At 43.9% G+C, this 22,362-nt stretch overlaps 1 protein-coding gene across 2 annotated transcripts in view; it reads right to left on the bottom strand.

The window, feature by feature from the left end:
• The window catches only part of DLK1 (delta like non-canonical Notch ligand 1), a 58,946-nt gene extending 36,854 nt beyond the window's left edge, over window positions 1-22,092 (bottom strand). The window contains exons 1-2 of one of the 2 annotated variants that reach the window (XM_073610270.1): window positions 21,637-22,092; window positions 16,719-16,807 (exon numbers count right to left, since the gene is read on the bottom strand). In XM_073610270.1, the coding sequence (XP_073466371.1) occupies window positions 16,719-16,800 (82 nt within the window). In that variant the 5' untranslated portion in view covers window positions 16,801-16,807; window positions 21,637-22,092. Of the gene's footprint in view, window positions 1-16,718; window positions 17,003-21,636 lie in introns of those variants that run through there. The other variant, XM_073610269.1, reaches the window with a different exon arrangement.
• Between the last annotated feature and the right edge of the window lie 270 nt (window positions 22,093-22,362).

Raw genomic sequence — 22,362 nt, 5'->3', positions numbered from 1 at the left:
AGGAGGGAGCTCCCTAGTGTTGTATTATACTTGATCAAGTCAACATTTGATTTAGTGTAGCCTTAAGCGCGCAGGAAATAGGACAGTGCTTAGAGGGAGATACACTCACTCTGACGGTATCCTATTTACTTTGTTATACTTCAGACATTATACATCTGTATTGTACCTTTGTAAAGTTTAGTTGTCTATCAGACTATGTTGGTCTGACAGTACAACCATTGTAGTTTAACCCTTCTAATACAACAACAGTAAATACGGTTATTATTTAAGAACAACTGTGTGAGTGTTGTTTTACTCTTCATCGCCAGCCAAGAGGAGGGTAAGGTAACTACAAACAGGTATATTACACTATCACACCACAGCTGTGTCAGGGGGACTGAGATATTCAAAGGGGTATAAATCAGAGTACAGCCCAAATAACTCAGCAGCTCCTTCGGGGATCAGTGCTACAGAAGGAAACCCTTCGTCCATTACCCTTAGTAGGAAACCCTTCGTCCATTACCCTTAGTAGGAAACCCTTCACCCATTGCCCTTAGAAGGAAACCCTTCGTCCATTACCCTTAGTAGGAAACCCTTCGTCCATTACCCTTAGAAGGAAACTCTTTGCCCATTACCCTTAGAAGGAAACCCTTTGCTCTTTACCTTTAGAAGGTGACCCTTTACCATTTACCCTTAGAAGGAAACTCTTCGCCCATTACCCTTAGAAGGAAACTTTTCACCCATTAGCCTTAGAAGGAAACTCTTCGCCCATTACCTTTAGAAGGAAACCCTTTACCCATTACCCTTAGAAGGAAACCCTTTACCCATTACCCTTAGAAGGAAACTCTTCATCCATTAGCCTTAGAAGGAAACCATTCGCCCATTACCCTTAGAAGGAAACTCTTTGCCCATTACCCTTACAAGGAAACTCTTCACCCATTAGCCTTAGAAGGAAACTCTTCGCCCATTACCCTTAGAAGGAAACTCTTCACCCATTAGCCTTAGAAGGAAGCCCTTTGCTTTTTATCTTTAGAAGGAAACCCTTCACATTTTTCCCCTTAGAAGGAAACCCTTCGCCTATTACCCTTAGAAGGAAACTCTTCACCCATTAGTCTTAGAAGGAAACCCTTCACCCATTAGCCTTAGAAGGAAACTCTTTGCCATTACCCTTAGAAGGAAACTCTTGGTCCATTACCCTTAGAAGGAAACCCTTCGCCCATTAGCCTTAGAAGGAAACCCTTCGCCCATTACTCTTAGAAGAAAACCCTTCACCCACTACCCTTAGAAGGAAACTTTTTGCCCATTACCCTTAGAAGGAAACTCTTTGCCCATTACCCTTAGAAGGAAACTCTTCACCCATTAGCCTTAGAAGGAAACCCTTTACTTTTTACCTTTAGAAGGAAACCCTTCACATTTTTCCCCTTAGAAGGAAACCCTTCGCCCATTACCCTTAGAAGGAAACTCTTTGCCCATTACCCTTAGAAGGAAACTCTTTGCCCATTACCTTTAGAAGGAAACTCTTTGCCCATTACCCTTAGAAGGAAACTCTTTGCCCATTACGCTTAGAAGGAAACTCTTCGCCCATTACCCTTAGAAGGAAACCCTTCGCCCATTACCCTTAGAAGGAAACTCTTTGCCCATTACCCTTAGAAGGAAACTCTTCACCCATTCCCCTTAGAAGGAAACTCTTTGCTCATTCCCCTTACAAGGAAAGACTTCGCCCATTACTCTAAGAAGGAAACCCTTTGTCCATTACCTTTAAAAAGAAATCCTTTGCTCTTTACCCTTAGAAGGAAACCCTTCGCTCATTACCTTTAAAAAGAAATCCTTTGCTCTTTACCCTTAGAAGGAAACTCTTCGCTCATTACCCTTAGAAGGAAACCCTTCGCCCTTTACCTTTAAAAGGAAATCCTTTGCTCTTTACCCTTAGAAGGAAACTCTTCGCTCATTACCCTTAGAAGGAAACCCTTCACCCATTACCCTTAGAAAGAAACCCTTTGCTCATCACTATTAGAAGGAAACCCTTCGCCCCTTAACCAAAGAAGGAAACCCTTCGCTCATTACCCTTAGAAGGAAACCCTTTGCTCATTACCTAAAGAAGGAAACTCTTCATTTATTACCCTTAGAAGGAAACTCTTCGCCAATTACCCTTAAAAGGAAACCCTTCAACCTTAAAAGGAAACCCTTCTCCCATTACCCTTAGAAGGAAACCCTTTGTCTATTACCTTTTGAAGGAAACCCTTCACCCATTACCCTTAGAGGAAAATCCTTCTCCCTTTACCCTTAGAAGGATACCCTTCCCCATTACCCAAAGAAGGAAACCCTTTGCCCATTACCCTTAGAAGGAAACCCTTGACCCATTACCCTTAGAAGGAATCCCTTCGCTCATTACCCTTTAGAAGGAACCCCTTTACTTGATACCCTTAGAAGGAAACCCTTCGCCCATTACCCTTAGAAGGAAACTCCTCGCTAATCAACATTATAAGGAAACACTTTGCCCATTAACCTTAGAAGATAATCCTTCACCCATTACCCTTAGAAGGAAACCCTTTACTCATTACCCTAAGAAGGAAACCCTTTGCCCATTCCCCTTAGAAGGTAACTCTTCACCCATTACCCTTAGAAGGAAACTCTTCGCTCATTACCCTTAGAAGGAAACTCCTCGCTAATCAACATTATAAGGAAACACTTTGCCCATTAACCTTAGAAGATAATCCTTCACCCATTACCCTTAGAAGGAAACCCTTTACTCATTACCCTAAGAAGGAAACCCTTTGCCCATTCCCCTTAGAAGGTAACTCTTCACCCATTACCCTTAGAAGGAAACCCTTCGCTCATTACCCTTATGACCTGTACACACGGTTGGATTTTAAGACGGAAAATGTTCGATGGGAGCTTGTTGTCGGAAATTCCGATCGTGTGCAGGCTCCATCGGACATTTTACATCGGAATTTCCGTCACACAAAATTTGAGATCTGGATCTCAAATTTTCCGACAACAAAGTCCTTTGTAAATCCTGATAGTGTGTACACAATTCCGACGCACAAAGTTCCACGCATGCTTGGAATCAAGCAGAAGAACCACACTGGCTATTGAACTTCAATTTTCTTGGCTCGTCGTACGTGTTGTACGTCGTTCTTGACGATCGGAATTTCCGACAAGATTTGTGTGACCGTGTGTATGCAAGTCAAGTTTGGGGCATTAGAAGGACACCCTTCACCCATTAACCTTAGAAGAAAACCCTTTGTTCAATACCCTTAAAAGGAAACCCTTCACCCATCACCCATGGAAGGAATCCCTTTACTCACTACCCTCAGAGGGAATCCCTTTGCTGATGGACGGGCTGAAATTTCCAGCCAAATGAGGTGTCCATGGTCAGCAGAATAAAATCACATAAAAACCGGTTGGAGTTGCTCTTAGAAGGAATGGTATCCAGGTCAGTAATTGGTTCATCTGTGCACTGATCCACGGAACTCATCAGAATCTCTACAACAGGATCACGCAAGGATTCTATAATTCCCTTCCTTCAGTATCAGGATGAATTGTCTGCTGCCTGCCTGGATTTTCTTGGCTTTCTTCTGGATCACGGCGGTGGTATCAGAACTTAGTTTTCTTCCAGTTGTATCATTTTGGAGAGTGAAGCCGGCGTTTGGTGAGTATAGGTATTGATTAAAGCTCTTTGCTGTCAGTGCGTACAATGTTCATTGTATATATGTTCTCTTCTACTTAATCCACATCTTCACCTCCTTCATCTGACCCCATATTCCCATCATAAATTACAACGAGCGCCCAATTATCTTCAACTACCGCTCTCAATTATTCCTGAACCATCCGAGTCTTCCTGCCACATGAAATACGATGAATGTCTCTATTGTTCAATCCTCAGGAAAGAGAAGAGCTTTTTATGTTTAATTATATCATTCTCCAACACTTCAATCTCTGCAACACCAATAACACCTCCATCGGAAATGAAGGTCCCTTCAATAGAGGAATTCAATCTGAACTCCGAGATAATAAATCCATCGGTCATGTGACTTCTTCTGGAATCTTCTCCCAGATCTGAGCAGTCATCCATTGTGAGACTTCCTGTAATAAAGACCGCCCACTTCTGCCCTCTCTCCTTGTGCAGGGGGACTGGTCTTGTCTCCTCCCCCTCCTGTAGTGGGTGTGGTCTGATGGGCCCCTCCCATTGCTCTGCTCTCTCCTAGGGGACAACACTTTATGGAGGAGCAGCATTGTCACTCTAGGACAAGAAGTGTTAAAACAAAAGAACACCTTCCCTCTTCCAGATCTCCATAACCAAGCTGGGAGGTGTACTGTAGTCCACAGAGGTGGCATCACATCATTTTGAATAAATGTGATTGTTTCAAATAGGTTATCAAACAAAAGTGTATTTTTAAGTGTGTGGTGACTGTTAGGATTTTGGAAAAAAAAAAGCGGATGTAGTCAGGTGGTGGGCTACAGCAATGTGGAGAAGGAGACTTTACCCTTTATTCTTCTCTCCCTTTACTGATATACTGATGGTATGCTGCACCATCCTCCTCCGGCCAGCAAGGGGGAGCTAGAGACAAGCAAGACAAAGACTTCTATGCAGAGCACTGAGAATCCTGGGAGTTGTAGTTTGAGATGGAAGCCATATAATGGGACTAATGGACTCCTTACACTACAGATCCCAATAAGCACTGTGCAGTAGGAGGAGTGGAGAGATGATTTTTATTAAACTGCCTGGGTAAGTTCTTCATCTTGGCACTGGGGGAGATACACTTTATGGTGATCTGGATGCCAAATTTCATCTTATGCCAAATCCTTAGTGCTAATCACTTTGTATGCTGAATTGTGCTATCACCATTGTTAATCCATTTTATGTTGGCCTTGTTACCAACCATATCAGGTGACAATATATGAAGTTTGCCTTTACTACCTGGTTTGGTGTCGGTATTCTGTGATATATATCGCTACTATTGGTTACTGAGTATAACTTCCAGTGTTTTCCTGTGATATTGTATGTTTGTACCACCAGAGCCTGGTGTGTCAGAGGGGCTGAGGTTCTGGAGAAGGTCCAAGCAAAGACCAGAGGACCCGTCCTGTCCTGCGGCTCCTACAAGGGTAGCGCTACACGGATATCACCGGATGGTTTCATTAATCCAAAGCAAAACCTACCGACCAGTCAGGGTGACCGGTGTGGGGACCAGTCCAACCAGTCCAGGCGTGGAATAATGGCCATCGCAAGTTTTGTTATTTGTCTGCTAAAAGGAAACTCAACATTTTGTGAAATGATACATTATATCCAGTAATAATATGATACATTATATATCCAGTAATAATATGATATAATATATATCCAGTAATAATATGATATGATATATCCAGTAATAATATGATATAATATATATCCAGTAATAATACAATATAATATATCCTGTTATAATACAATATAATATATATCCTGTTATAATACAATATAATATCCTATAACAGTTTTATCATTTCATGTAAATAATTCTCATCCTATTTCTGTCTGCCCCAAAAAAATCTGGTACTTGGCACTGTTTCCAAGTAACCATGGCAACCCTGGGACATTCTGTCATGGTTTGGTACGGAATTGGGGCTGATCATGTGATTTGAGCGGACGGGGAAGTGACCGGAATGTATGCGGATCGAAGGATTTAAAGCTCCCTAAATCCCTTCTAATGTCCCGGAGAGGAGATCTCATTTATTTCCTTCCTCTGGGCAATGGTGGAAAGTGTGTGGGAACCCTTTGCAGTCCTTATATAATACGGGGGGACCCCCCCCCCCCACACCCTCCTCACAGGATTTGACTGACAGCAGAAGTGGAGGAGGGGGTGCTGGAGTTGGGACAGCGCTGGAGTCGGGGAAAGTCTTTAGGGATGGGGGAGGGGTAGAATATGTAGTTGGGTGGTATTTACCTTAATGCAGGGATATAAGGTAGACTTTGGAACCCCTTTACCATATGTAAGGATAGGCAGAACAGCAGAACTCCCGAACAGGGGAAATGTTCAAACCCGAACAGAGAACCCCATCGAAGTCTATGAGAACCGAACAGGAAAAAAGTCCCCATTTTGAAAGCTTTTATGCAAGTGATTGGCTATAAAAGGGGTATGGGGGTCTGGTTACTGCCCTGGGGGACGTATTAATAAAAAATATTTTTTTTAATACAATCGTTTTTTTCAGAAGCATTGATTTTAATAATGCTTAAAGTGCAACAATAAAAATGAAAAATTCCTTTAAATATCGTGCCTGGGGGGTCCCCTTCGTCTGTCTGTAAAGTGGCGCATCTGTACCATGTATAGAACCTGCTGCAGCAAAACTGACATTTCTAAAGAAGAAAAAAACAAAAAACGAGTTGAATCCCATTTAAAACAACTCGCAGTTTTAATTGCCGGCTCCCGGCTAGTGAAAAAATAAAGATAAAAAAACGGCGACCTTGGGTCTGGTATGGATTTGGAGGGGAACCCCACGCCAAAATAGAAAAAAAACGGCATTGTGTTCCCCCCAAAATCCATAGCAGACCCTTATCCGAGCATGCAGCCTGGCAGATCAGTAAAGGGAGGGGATGAGCGAGCGCAGCACCCCCCCCCCCCCCGATCCATACCAGGCCACATGACCTCAACATGTGGGGGTGGGTGCTTTAGTGATTTCTGACGTCATGGACTGGTGCATGTGATGTCAGAAAGGGGCGGTGCCAGTGGGTGACATGGCCGGGTGGCCCTGCCCCTTACCTCTATAAGAAATGTCAAAGTGGAGAGCAGGCTTTCGGCCTCCCAGGAGGTGGAGCGTTTTTTATTTTTTTATTATTCGGGTCGGCGGGGCGGAGTGATTGATGAAGGTTTTACATCGACTGACACTGTTTTTTTTTAAAAAAAGGAATTGTCAAAAACTTGTCTCTTGTTTTTATTCCTTTCTGACACTTTTTTGGTGAATACAAATGTACAATGAGACAATAATATTCATGAACAATATCCCTCAAGAAATATATGAAGATAAATAATTCCACCTAGCAGTAACTTGACTGTTCTGCACAGAGTCCTGACCTCAACCCCACAGAACACCTTTGGGGTGAACTAGAGCGGAGACTGTGAGCCAGGCCTTCTCATCCAACATCAGAATGGTTAAACATTCCCATAGACACCCTCCTAAACCTTGTGGACGGCCTTCCCAGAAGAGTTGAAGCTGTTATAGCTGCAAAGGGCGGAGCCAACTCAATATTGAACCCTCCGGACTAAGACTGGGATGTCATTAAAGGTCATGTGTGTGTAAAGGCAGGCGTCCCAATACTTTTGGTCATATAGTGTATGTATAGAGAGCCGCATCTCCATATATAAGGTCTATTAATTACTTTTGTACTAATAAAATTGTAATTTTTATACATAAAAGAAGTATTTGCTGGTTTGTAGGCTGTAATAGTCCCGTTTCTATAGAGGATTTCCTTTATCGATATGTTAGAAGTCCAGCCTGGGGGGGAGGGGGGGTCATGGCTCCCTCCATTGATACAGTATAGTTGTCACCTTAGGACAGGAAGTGTGTTACTGGCGGGATCCTCAGGTGAAAATAACAGGAAAAAAGGAGGAATAAATTAAAATGATATGAAATATTCTTCTGCACAATGTCAAGAATACAAAAAAAAAAAGAAAAGAGCTCTCTATGGTGAGATTATTGATTCCTGGGAAGAGAAGTTGCAGATTAATTAGGAAAAGAGCCTTTCAGCTGTGTGTAGATGGAGGTGGTGAGGAGACTCTGCGGGGAAGGAGACTCTGCGGGGAAGGAGACTCTGCGGGGGAAGGAGACTCTGCGGGGGAAGGAGACTCTGCGGGGAAGGAGACTCTGCGGGGGAAGGAGACTCTGCGGGGGAAGGAGACTCTGCGGGGGAAGGAGACTCTGCGGGGAAGGAGACTCTGCGGGGAAGGAGACTCTGCGGGGGAAGGAGACTCTGCGGGGGAAGGAGACTCTGCGGGGAAGGAGACTCTGCGGGGGAAGGAGACTCTGCGGGGGAAGGAGACTCTGCGGGGGAAGGAGACTCTGCGGGGAAGGAGACTCTGTGGGGGAAGGAGACTCTGCGGGGGAAGGAGACTCTGCGGGGGAAGGAGACTCTGCGGGGGAAGGAGACTCTGCGGGGAAGGAGACTCTGCGGGGAAGGAGACTCTGCGGGGGAAGGAGACTCTGCGGGGGAAGGAGACTCTGCGGGGGGAAGGAGACTCTGCGGGGGAAGGAGACTCTGCGGGGGAAGGAGACTCTGCGGGGGAAGGAGACTCTGCGGGGGAAGGAGACTCTGCGGGGAAGGAGACTCTGCGGGGGAAGGAGACTTCGTGTACTGGTCCAAATCATTTGGTGGAGGGGGGATTATGGTGTGGGGGTTGTTTTTCAGGGGTTGGGTTTGGCCCCTTAGTTCCAGTGAAGGGAACTCTTAAGGTGTCAGCATACCAAGACATTTTGGACAATTTCATGCTCCCAACTTTGTGGGAGGAGTTTGGGGACGGCCACTTCCTGTTCCAACATGACTGCCCACCAGTGTACAAAGCAAGGTCCATAAAGACATGGATGAGCGAGTTTGGGGTGGCGGAACTTGACTGTCCTGCACAGTGTCCTGACCTCAACCCAATAGAACACCTTTGGGATGAATTAGAGCGGAGACTGCGAGCCAGACCTTCTCATCCAACATCAGTGCCTGACCTCACAAATGCTCTTCTGGAAGAATGGTCAAACATTCCCATAGACACCCTCCTAAACCTTGTGTACGTCCTTCCCAGAAGAGGTGAAGCTGTTATAGCTGCAAAGGGCGGAGCCAACCCAATATTGAACCCTCCGTGTCCCAATACTTTTGGTAGTATAGTGTATGTGCAGTCTTGAGCCTCTGATTCCGGTTTGGAAAACATTTTGTATATGTGACAATTCCGAGTCCCGGCCCTTTATATTTGTGAGATTTCATTGTTTGTGTACAGAAATCAGAAAACGAACGTAGAAGAACGCCGCCAGAGTGATTGGTAAACGGGACTCCCTCAATGGCCTTTAATGTTGGTTTGATTTGAAATGAATTTCTATTTTTCTAGTGGAAGCCGGCGGGGGTCCCATAAATAAGAGCGACATGAAATGTGATTTGTATGAAGTGAGATGTATGCAGGCGGGGGTGCCGAGTAAATAATTGATTTCGGTGTCGCTGAGCGAGTGCCAATTATGTTTGCAATACAGAGACGGTTAAACCGCGAGCTAACTGAAAACACCGGGGTTATTTATAAAAGACGCCCCCTCCCCCGATCTCATTTACAAGATCAGCGAATCATCCAATGTGCCGTACACGAGGATCTCCAATGCCGATCATTTATAATCCTCGGATCCAACTAGTCACAGGTGACCATTGTGGATGGACACGTCGGAGATCATTTCCACTTCTAAATAGAGGTGAGATTTACAGACAGCAAGAATCGGAATGTCGGATCTCAGAACGGGCGAATGTTCGGCAAATGTGCTTTATATAGAAATGGCAAATGTACCCCAGGGTGAGATCTGTGGGTCAACCCTAAATAAGCCCCAAAGCTGCCACATGTCCCTCGTCCCATAGTGTCCCATCATATGGGAAGGATCTCATTCTCCAGGTAATGGTATATCTACAGTAGTAGTTAGTCTTGTGTATCCGGATCATGGTGTATCTAGTAGTAGTTAGTCTTATTTTTCCGGGTCATGGTGTATCTAGTAGTAGTTAGTCTTATTTTTCCTGGTCATGGTGTATCTAGTAGTAGTTGGTCTCATTTATCCAGATCATGGTGTATCTAGTAATAGTTAGTTTCATGTATCCAGATCATGGTGTATCTAGTAGTAGTTAGTCTTATGTATCCAGCTCATGGTGTTTCTAGTAGTAGTTAGTCTTATTTTTCCGGGTCATGGTGTATCTAGTAGTAGTTGGTCTCATGTATCTAGCTCATGGTGTATCTAGTGGTAGTTACACCATGATCTGGATACATGAGACTATCTAGTAGTAGATCATTTCATGTATCTGGGTCATGGTCCATCTAGTGGTAGTTAGTCTTATGTATCCAGATCTAGTGGTAGATCATCTTGTTTCCAGGCCATGGTGTACTTTGTAGTAGCCGGTCACATTCACCTGGACCTAACCTGTAATTCTGAAGATGTTTACTGGCTTCTCCAAGCCACTTCTTTACTTCTAACAAGTGTCAGGAAGATACCCCAGCTTTTATACCCACACCTTAATCCAATCCAAACCAACACCTTCATCCAATTTCTATGGAAAGCGCAGATGTATGCAGGCTATCTGACACCAAGGATGGGATGATGGAACTAGAACTTTGGGTTCCAGAACTTTCAAACCTACCATTCTTTTCTTGGACAATCAACATCTACACATTCCGTGGTGATTGGATGAAGGTGCTGGTGCTCCCTGTATGGATATATATGTTGGAGTCTCTTCCTAACATTCGCTGGAACTGAAGAACAGGAATAGAGGTGTCAAAGTTGTGGAACCTCTCCCCCCCCCCCCCATTCCAGTTTCATCACCCAATCTTTGGTGTCAGGACGTCTGTATAGGTGGGAATTCGTCAATTTACACAGCTGAAGGTGTGCATTGTCAAATCCCCGGGGTAGAGATGTAAAATGGAACCGAAGTGCAATTCCCAAAACCTTCCCCAGCAATCCATTGCTAAAGACATTAAATCAAGCCTTTGCAATTCACACAACTTTTACCCAAGATTCACACGTATTTCCAGCTAAACCTGATTAGAAAAAGAAATGGATCTTGTGAAAACATTTGAAGTGTAGGAATAGCAAAACTTTTTTAAAGGATAAACAACATTTTCCAGCTTACTTTTTGCGGTCTGTGTCTCTTTTTTGGGATCTCCTTTCACTTTCTGTCCTGGAGACGCAGCAACAAGAAATCAAAGTGAAGGGATTTCTCCTCTTAAATAAAGGCGCCTGGGTGTCCCCTCCGAAGACTTTCCCTCCCCTCCTCTTCTGGTGTTAACTCAAAAAATGTTCCTGAGAAAATGGTCTACCTGGATGGGGAGGGGCACAGGTGACAATGAACATCTGACAAGGATTCGAACTATCCGAAACTTTCCTTTGTACACTTTTTGGATTATATTTAAAAAGCAGTGGATCTGACATTCACAGCAGGTGAATCTTCCAAATGTTACAGAAAAACGTTAACCGATCGCACACAGGACGCCGACTCACTGTGACCAAAACTAAACTAGTAATGTAAGATGTCTTTAACTCTGCTCTCCACCACCATCAAAGGTCCCTCAGACGTGTTTCACCCTCCAGTGGGCTTAACTGAAGAGGGGCTAGGGTTAGCAATGACTAAGCCCACTTGGGGGCGAAACGCATTAGAGGGGCCTCCTGTGGGTGCAGAGCAGAGCTGAAGCCATCTAACATTACTGGTTTAGTTTTGGTCACAGTGAGTTGGCATACTGTGTGCAATCGGTTGCCATTTTTCTGTAGCATACTGTAGCCTGACAAGCTGTTGTATATGATCCGCACCAGTTCATTACATGTCATGTTGGCTGATACCAGTGATAGGAACATTAGAGCGGGACTTTTTCTGTTTTTATCATGTTGAAAGAATCATTTCTGGTTCAGCTTCAACTCTCTGGCAGATGTCAAAGCCCACTGATGCAGAATACACAGCTTACTTGATGACTGCAGGCTGCCCAGACCCTAAAGCAGCAAAGCAACTCCAAATCATAACATTTCCACCACCATACTTCACAGTCGATTCTTCTCCTAAAATGCTGTCTTTGTTTTGCGGCAAACATGTCTATTGTTACTGGGACCAAACAATATCTTTGATGGATCAGTCAGCAAATTGTTCCAGAATATGTGGTCTTTGCTGAATCAGTTTCTAGCTCTTTGTTCCAGAAGATCTGGTCTTTGATGGATCAGTCTCAACTACATTGTTCCAGAAGATCTGGTCTTTGATGGATCAGTCAGATCATTGTTGCAGAAGGTCTGGTCTTTTATGGATCAGTCTTCAGCACATTGTTCCACAAGCTCTGGTCTTTGTTGGATCAGTCTTCAGCACATGGCTCCAGAAGCTCTTGGCTAATACCAGTGAACTAGGAACATTAGAGCGGGACTTTTTCTGTTATTATCATGTTGAAAAATTCATTTTGGGTTCAGCTTCAACTCTCTGGCAGATGTCCTGACATTCTCATCATCAAGCCCACTGATGCAAAATACACAGCGTACTTGATGACTGCAGGCTGCCCAGACCTAAAGCAGCAAAGCATCTCCATATCATAACATTTCCACCACCATGCTTCACGGTTGATTCTTCTCATAAAATGCTGTCTTTGTTTTGCGGCAAACATGTCTATTGTTACTGTGACAAAACAACTCTATTGTTGATGGATCAGTCAGAATATTATTGCAGAATATCTGGTTTTTGATGAATCAGTTTCTAGCACATTGTTCCAGAAGCTCTGGTCTTTGACGGATCAGTCTGCAGTACATTGTTCCAGAAGATCTGGTCCTTGATGGATCAGTCAGCACATTGTCCCAGAAACTCTGGTCTTTGGATCAGTGACTAGCACTTTAGTCCAGAAGATCTGGTCTTTGATGGATCAGTCTTCAGCACCTTGTTCCAGAAGCTCTGGTCTTTGGTGGATCAGTCTTCAGCACCTTGTTCCAGAAGCTCTGGTCTTTGGTGGATCAGTCTTCAGCACCTTGTTCCAGAAGCTCTGGTCTTTGGTGGATCAGTCTTCAGCACCTTGTTCCAGAAGCTCTGGTCTTTGGTGGATCAGTCTTCAGCACCTTGTTCCAGAAGCTCTGGTCTTTGGTGGATCAGTCTTCAGCACATTGTCTCCTTCTAATAGCAGATGCACTTTGACCCCAGCTGTTGCAAAGAAACTACTTCTTACCTGCGCTATAGCTGAAAGACGGCTACAGCGCAGACTTAGTTTGCCAGGAGGGTATCCATGGTTGTCCTCACCTGTTTGTGCTGCCCACACTACCCCCTTCGGTGCACGGATGGTGCGCTTTGTGATAGTAGAGTCCTTTGGACTCAGCTGATCACAGATGGAGGTAAAGGGCCAATCACAGCGGAACTTTACCACGTGATCAGTTGTCACCCAATGACAGCTGATCGCAGGATGTAAGCACAAGCCGATTGTTGGCTTTTCTTTCCTCACGCTGACTGCATGAGAGGAGAAGAAGAAAGACGATAACTGCCTTAATGTTTAATGGACATCGGCACTGATTATCAGTGCATTCCCACCAGTGACGCCTATCAGTGCCCTTCAGTGCTGCCATCAGTGTCTTCTCATCGGTGCTGCCAATCACTGTCCATCAGTGCCACCTATCAGTGCCCATCAGTGCCACCTTAGTATGTATGGTCTTATGGCTGCACCAGCTTTAATGAGGTGTGCCCCCCAAATATCTTGTTTGTGCATTGTATGGATTCTGACCAAATCCTTTTGGGATAGGAGCACCCCTCCCCCTCATCAGTGCCTCTCATTAGTGTCCACCTGTGTCATGGGTGGAGACCTCAAGATTCTCCCATTTAGAAGAGTGTAGCTCTCATGGTTCAGAGAAGCAGGATCTCCCAAATCTATGGATAGTGTAGGACCCATTAATCATGGGGTACTTTGGAGTGACCAAATCCCTATATTTTTGAAAATGTCTTTTTGAGAATCTTCAGGTGTTTTTAAACCAGCCTTGCTGGAGGTGAATGTTTTTTTGCATGTGTGCGCTGTAATATTTTTCTTCTACTGTACGGTCTTATGGCTGCACCAGCTTTAATGAGAGGGTGTGCCCCCCAAATATCTTGTTTGTGTCATCAGTGCCGCCTATCAGTGCCGCCTATCAGTGCCCATCAGTGAAGGAGAAAAATGTCCTGTTTGCAAAATTTTATAACAAACTATGAAAAATGTTTGTTTGTTTTTTCCTAAATTTTTGTTCCTTTTTCAATTGTTTAGCAAAAAATAAAACCCCAGAGATGATTAAATCCCACCAAAAGAAAGTTCCATTTGTGTGAAAAAAATGATGAAAATGTAGTTTGGGTACAGTGTTGTATGACCGAGTAATTGTCATTCAAAGTGTGACAGCGCTGAAAGCTGAGAATTGGCCTGGGCAGGAAGGGGGGGAGGGGTGCCCAGCATTGAAGGGGTTAAAGTGATACTAAAGTCTCTTTTTTTTTTTTTTTCTTTAAAAAATTACAAAATTACAAACATATTATACTTACTTGTTCTCTAATGGTTTTTGCACAGAGCGCCCCGATCCTCCTCTTCTCAGGTCCCCCGCCGGTGCTCCTGGCCCCTCCCTCCTGTCAAATGTCCCCACAGAAAGCAGCTTACTATGGGGGGCACCCGAGCCGCTGCTCTGTATGTCCATTCTGACATGGAGCCATGGCTCGGCCTCACCCCTCTCTCTCCTCATTGGCTCACTGACTTTGATTGGCAGCAGCAGAAGCCAATGGCGCCCGCTGCTGTCTCGGCCAGCCGAGGCTTTCGTGCAACATCGGTGGACAGAGAGGGACCTCAGGTAAGTATTGGGGGGGGGGCACACAGAAGGCTTTTTATCTTAATGTATAGAATGCACCTTCTGCCTTTACAACCACTTTTACACCCTGCAATGAAATTCTGGGATTCATGGAGACTTTTAGCATCCAATGGTCAGCTCTTGGGTCGAATTTGCTGGACAGCCCAGTCCTGGACACATTAGTTGTTTGAAATCTCCCCCATTTGTAGATTATTTTCCATTCCAAGGAATGATTGCCTTCAAATACTTTGGTGATCTTTTTAAATCCTTTGCCAGACTCGTTGACATCTACAAATGTCTTTCTGAGGGCCTTAGAGAGCTTTATTGATCTTGGCATGATGACTCCACATACGTCAATAGTAAAGAGAAGACCTGAGATGTCTGAGGGTTCAATAAGACAGGTTCCACCTGCACACTCCTTACACGGGTTCTAATCACTGGAACATCGGAATATCGGAACATTATATATAATATAATCTGGAACACCGGATTCCATGGATTGAGGAAGTCGGAAATGTTGGGGTGCACTCACTTTTTCTATGTAACAAATCTACATTTTCCTTAATTTAGAATATAAGGATGAATACCCAGCGTCAGTTTTATGGTCCTTTGTTCCAGTAGATCACCTTTTATCTGTAAGTCATATCTGGATAAAGATCTAAACGTGTGTCTGTTCACTTATTGAAACAGTCAACAATTCCCAGGGGGGTGTACTTACATATTCCCTGGACTGTAGATATAAAAGTCAATCATTTCAAGACTTTACTAAAAATATAATTAACCCGAAACCTTTACAGTTTCTCTTTAGTTTGACCCCATCACTTAACCCCGTAACCCCCATCAATTCCCCAACTAACCTTCCCGCTGATAAGTCCTTAGGGTGCTTCTCCCAGGTGCCAACCAATCAGCTCATTTCTTTTATACATTTTTTCACACGATGTGACTTATGGACCCATTTACATTGAGAAGAGTTATAGTAACATCACCATATATAAATATAGTATATACAGTATATATTAATATTGGTCTGATCTCGGTGTGGGGGTTGGATGCCTCTGGGAATGACCTGAAAACTAGCCAGGAATGAAGACATTTTGAAGGAACGCCAGGAACAAAGACAATATTCTTTGATGCAACACGATACACAACAAATGTGAAATGTAATTTTAAAATGGACAGATGGCCGCCTTCCATCTGCAGAGGAACTACATTTCCCAGCAAGCACTGAAAGTCTTAATTCTTGATCTAGAGCAGTGGTCCCCAAACTGTGGCCCAGGGGCCGGATGTGGTTCTTTGCTTGCCTTTATCTGGCCCTTGGGGATCTATTCCACCAATGGACACCAATGATGGAGCACCTTTCCCCTTACTGACACCATCATTGGGGCACTGTTCTTCTTATTAATATCAACAATGGGGCACTTATCCCATTATTAATTCATGGGACGCTGATGCCAGGGCATTTTCTACACCCACTGACCACACTCCAGCCCCCCTAAAAGCCTAAAGGACAGTTGGCTGGTCCTTTGCTTAGAAACTTTGAAGACCCCTGAGCTAGAGGTACCAAAGTCCGGCCAAAAGCTTGGCCATCTTCTATCACCATGGCTGCAAAGGATCTGCAAGCTCCATAAATCTGGCATGAAACTGTTAGTCCCAGCATGCCTTGCAAGCCATTGGCATCCCAACAGACTACATGCCTTCAGCCTTTGCAGAGTCCTCCTGGGACTTGTAGTTCTATTACAACTAGAATCCAAATATTGATACAGGATTGAAGAACTAAAAGTTCTTCACAACTGTTGGAGCACGTAGTTCGTCCAGATTTGTGGAGCCAATGAAGACAGTTGTTCCACCAGTTAGTAAAAATCTAGAACCGCATCTTGGAAACTGAAATTCCATCCATGGTTGGTGGCTTTGAAGAGACTTGTAGTTCCAGTGCAGCTGGGTGACACCTGATGTAGCATCCTATAAGAATAGTCCCACCAGTACTCGGGCCATAGGGTGCCAAGGCATGCTGGAATTTGCAGTTTGCAGCCAGCCAAATGCTGACGAGGCAACCAGAACCATATATTCCCAGTATAGCTGCAGGGCAGAGGACTGAGGCATGCTGGTGACCCAAATGCTATCACTAGATGCCTGCTGGGATTTATAGTTCATCAGCAAGGGCCAATTATAAATCATAACTGACTGTGAGAAATGGACTGATGATGAATAGAGGCACAGTGAGATTATTCAGCCCTTACCTTGAGTCGCTGACACCATGAACTGCGATAAGATGAATGACAGAGCCCAGACCATCGGAAAATCCATCACTCGCCTTTCCATGGGGTCCCTGAAAGAGAATGCACGTGCCGTAATCCTCCCAGCTCTAATCCTCGGCATAGCATGCCGCTTACTGACAAAAGGAAGGCAGTTATTATGCCGCTGGGAGCAATTCTACATCTCCTCTGTCACCTTCAAGACTTCTCCTCTCCCTCACCCCTTCCCTGGAGCTTCAACATCCACTCACCCTTCCAATACTGTCTTCTAACTCACCTCTTCCAGCCAGCATACAATGGGATCCACCTCCTGCTCCCCCCCCCCCCTTATATCTGCACACATGGTCACCGTATCCCTTATCCATCACCTTATCCATAGATCGCTTTATCCATCGATCATCGCCTTATCCCTCACCTTATCCATCGTCTTATCCATCCCCTTATCCCTCGCCTTATCCATCGCCTTATCCATCGCCTTATCCATCGCCTTATCCCTCGCCTTATCCATCGCCCCATCACCTTATCCATCGTCTTATCCATCGTCTTATCCATCACCTTATCCATCACCCCATCGCCTTATCCATCACCTTATTCATCACCCCATCACCTTATCCATCGCCTTATCAATCGCCTTATCCATCGCCTTATTCATCACCCCATCGCCTTATCCATCGTCTTATCCATCACCTTATCCATCGCCCCATCCATCGCCTTATCCATCACCTTATCCATCGTCTTATCCATCGTCTTATCCATCACCTTATTCATCACCCCATCGCCTTATCCATCGCCTTATCCATCGTCTTATCCATCGCCTTATCCATCACCCCATCGCCTTATCCATCGTCTTATCCATCACCCCATCGCCTTATCCATCGCCTTATCCATCACCTTATCCATCACCTTATCCATCACCTTATCCATCACCCCATCACCTTATCCATCGTCTTATCCATCGTCTTATCCATCACCCCATCGCCTTATCCATCACCTTATCCATCGCCTTATCCATCGTCTTATCCATCACCCCATCGCCTTATCCATCACCTTATCCATCGCCTTATCCATCACCTTATCCTTCGTCTTATCCATCGCCTTATCCATCGCCTTATCAATCGCCTTATCAATCGCCCCATCACCTTATCCATCACCTTATCCATCGCCTTATCCATCACCCCATCGCCTTATCCATCGCCTTATCCATCACCCCATCGCCTTATCCATCGCCCCATCACCTTATCCATCACCTTATCCATCGCCTTATCCATCGCCCCATCACCTTATCCATCGCCTTATCCATCGCCCCATCACCTTATCCATCACCTTATCCACCACTTTATCCATCATCTTATCCATCGCCTTATCCATCGCTTTATCCACCACCTTATCCATCGCCTTATCCATCACCTTATCCATCGCCTTATCCATCGTCTTATCCATCACCCCATCACCTTATCCATCGCCTTAACCATCGTCTTATCCATCGTCTTATCCATCACCCCATCGCCTTATCCATCGCCTTATCCATCGCCTTATCCATCACGTTATCCATCGCCTTATCCATCGCCTTATCCATCGCCTTATCCATCGCCTTATCCATCACCCCATCGCCTTATCCATCACCTTATCCATCGCCTTATCCATCACCCCATCACCTTATCCATCGCCCCATCACCTTATCCATCACCTTATCCATCACCTTATCCACCACTTTATCCATCATCTTATCCATCATCTTATCCATCACCTTATCCATCGCCTTATTCATCGCCTTATCCATCGCCTTATCCATGGCCTTATTCTTTGTCTTATCCATCACCTTATCTATCGCCTTATCCATCGTCTTATCCATCATCTTATCCATCGCCCCATCACCTTATCCATCACCTTATCCATCACTTTATCCATCACCTTATCCATCACTTTATCCATTATCTTATCCATCGCCTTATCCATCGTCTTATCCATCACCCCATCACCTTATCCATCGCCTTATCCATCACCTTATCCATCGTCTTATCCATCGTCTTATCCATCGCCTTATCCATCACCTTATCCATCATCTTATCCATCGCCTTATCCATCACCTTATCCATCATCTTATCCATCGTCTTATCCATCGTCTTATCCATCGCCTTATCCATCATCTTATCCATCACCTTATCCATCACCTTATCCATCGTCTTATCCATCACCTTATCCATCACCTTATCCATCACCTTATCCATCACCTTATCCATCACCTTATCCATCGCCTTATCCATCACCTTATCCTTCGTCTTATCCATCGTCTTATCCATCGCCTTATCCATCACCTTATCCATCATCTTATCCATCGCCTTATCCATCGCCTTATCCATCACCTTATCCATCGTCTTATCCATCATCTTATCCATCACCTTATCCATCGTCTTATCCATCGCCTTATCCATCATCTTATCCATCACCTTATCCATCGTCTTATCCATCACCTTATCCATCACCTTATCCATCACCTTATCCATCGCCTTATCCATCACCTTATCCATCACCTTATCCATCGCCTTATCCATCACCTTATCCTTCGTCTTATCCATCGCCCCATCACCTTATCCATCGCCTTATCCATCATCTTATCCATCACCTTATCCATCACCTTATCCATCGTCTTATCCATCACCTTATCCATCGCCTTATCCATCGCCTTATCCATCGCCTTATCGATCGTCTTATCCATCACCTTATCCATCGCCTTATCCATCACCTTATCCATCACCTTATCCATCACCTTATCCATCGCCTTATCCATCACTTTATCCACCACTTTATCCATTATCTTATCCATCGCCTTATCGATCGTCTTATCCATCACCTTATCCATCATCTTATCCATCACCTTATCCATCACCTTATCCATCACCTTATCCATCGCCTTATCCATCGCCTTATCCATCGCCTTATCGATCGTCTTATCCATCACCTTATCCATCACCTTATCCATCACCTTATCCATCGCCTTATCCATGGCCTTATCCATCGCCTTATCCATCACTTTATCCACCACTTTATCCATTATCTTATCCATCGCCTTATCGATCGTCTTATCCATCACCTAATCCATCATCTTATCCATCACCTTATCCATCACCTTATCCATCACCTTATCCATCGCCTTATCCATCGCCTTATCGATCGTCTTATCCATCACCTTATCCATCATCTTATCCATCGCCTTATCCATCACCTTATCCATCACCTTATCCATCGCCTTATCCATCACCTTATCCATCACCTTATCCATCGCCTTATCCATCGCCTTATCCATCACCTTATCCATCACCTTATCCATCGTCTTATCCATCACCTTATCCATCACCTTATCCATCGCCTTATCAATCGCATGCTCCATCCTTCCTGCTCATATCCCGACTCCTCTCAATTCTCTTCTCACCCAGGCAAGGCTCACCCTGCCGCCACCACTTCCGCCGCCACTGCCGCCACCACCACCACTGCTGCCACTGCCACCATCACCTCCACCACCGCCGCCACTACCACCACCACCGCCAGCACTGCCACTGCTACTGCCGCCACCACCGCCACTACCACCACCACCAGCACTGCCGCCAACACCGCCACAACCGCTGCATACTGCAGTTTTGTTTTCTATATAATCGGCTGAGCAGTTTTATGCCTTTGTTTCTAGAACTTTCATCTGCATTGTAGCAATCAGCTACGGAATTTATTTTATTGAGTCATTTTCAGCGCCAAGGCAGGCAGATAGGTGGGTTCTAACAACATTACAGACAAAACCACAAACCTTTGTAATAATTCTGCCCAAAAGAGATTTAATATTAATAATAATAATAATAAAAAAGAACAATAACAAATACAAATATAAAAGAATAACAACAAATATAAAAATAACTACAAATAAAAACTGAACAATAAAAAGTAGAAAATAAAACAACAACAAAAATAATAATAACAAATAAAAATGAATAATAAAAAATAATAATAACAGACTATTATTGATGATAATAATACAACAAATATTATAATAATAACAAACAAAAATGAAGTATAACAAATAATTAGGGTTGCACCGATATCAGTATCAGTGCCAATATTAAGCATTTGCAAAAATACTCAGACTGAAGCCTGAAACCGATACTTTTGTGGTGCAGTTTGAGCCCCATAAAAAATAAATGGGCACTGCAAAGAATCGCATTCGATTTGTACAGGAATGTGTTGCGATTCCTTGTCGAATCGCATGCGCGTTCCCCCACCGCTCCTGTGTGAACCCAGGCTTGTCATAGTGACTTCAGAACTTCAGTGACTCAGGAGCGGTGCGCGAAACCGCATGCGATGCGGACAGGAATCGCACCGCATTCCTGTTCAAATCACATTCGATTCTTTGCAGTACAATATGATCCCATTCATTTTGTATGGGCTCAAATCACAGCGCAAAGGTATCGGTACTCGGTATCGGCAAGTACTTGACCAAAAGTATCGGTACTTGTACTCACCTGTAAAAAAAACAGTATCGGTGCAAGTAATAAAAAATAACAAATAATGATATTAAAATAATATGATTGAAGATGATAATAATAATAAATAATAACAATACAAAATAATAACAAATATATCAATACTAAAAATAACAAATAATAATATTAAATAAAATTAAATTATTGATTATAATAATAATAATAATAACAATACATAACAAATAATAATAAGATAAAAATTTATAGTAATAAATAAAAATAATAGTAATAACAAAATATAATAACAAGAAATATAATAATACTAAAAATACTTAAAAAAATAAAAATAAAATAACAATAAAAAAACAACAAATCATCATAATAATAAATAATAACCACCATGCTGCTACAGCAAAGCCTGCGACGGTCACACTCACCTTGGCTGCTCCTCCTATGAATTCCGGACGGGTCGGGGGTGGGTGAAGCTTCTGGTCATTATTCCTTTCAAAGTTCTGCTTTTATCTTCCAGATTTGGGTCTCAATGTGTAACGGGGGAAGCAGATGTGTCGGATCAAAGAGACGCCCAGATAATGGAACCTGCAGGCTGGTCCCCCCCCCCCGGGAGGTTTGTTGTTGTGATGATGAGGGGGGTGTTGGCAGCACCCAGACATGCGGGTTTTGGGGAGACGTCTCTATGATGTCACCTTCCTCTGTCCACCATCCATTCTCCAGGAATCGTTCCAACAACTCAACTAGCGATCTTTTTTTTTATACTCCTGATCCTGCATGCACGCCTCCGACAATGCTGTTAGTCATTCAGGAAGCATCTTAGAAAACATGAAGTGGATTTTTAATGTATAATAATAATAATCACACTATATATATATATATATAAAGCTCTCATTTATAGAAAATAGACGTTTTTCTGCTGGTAGAGCCGCCGATTAATAACCAGCTGATATATTTCCCCGGCGATGCCGAACCGAACGCCGGAAATATCTCGCTGCAAGCAAATAATTAAACGTTTAATTAAAAGCTGTAATTACCGGCTTTCGGGCTAAAAGCACCATAGCTGTGCGAACGCCGCGTTTTATGGTATACGGCTCCGTCACAAGTGCGGCATCAGATACACCCGGATTTTATTTTATTTTTTTTGCTGCTGT

Source organism: Aquarana catesbeiana, linkage group LG13 (assembly GCF_042186555.1).
Source record: "Aquarana catesbeiana isolate 2022-GZ linkage group LG13, ASM4218655v1, whole genome shotgun sequence".
Lineage (NCBI taxonomy): Eukaryota > Metazoa > Chordata > Amphibia > Anura > Ranidae > Aquarana > Aquarana catesbeiana.
This window is presented reverse-complemented; position numbering and strand designations above follow the sequence as displayed.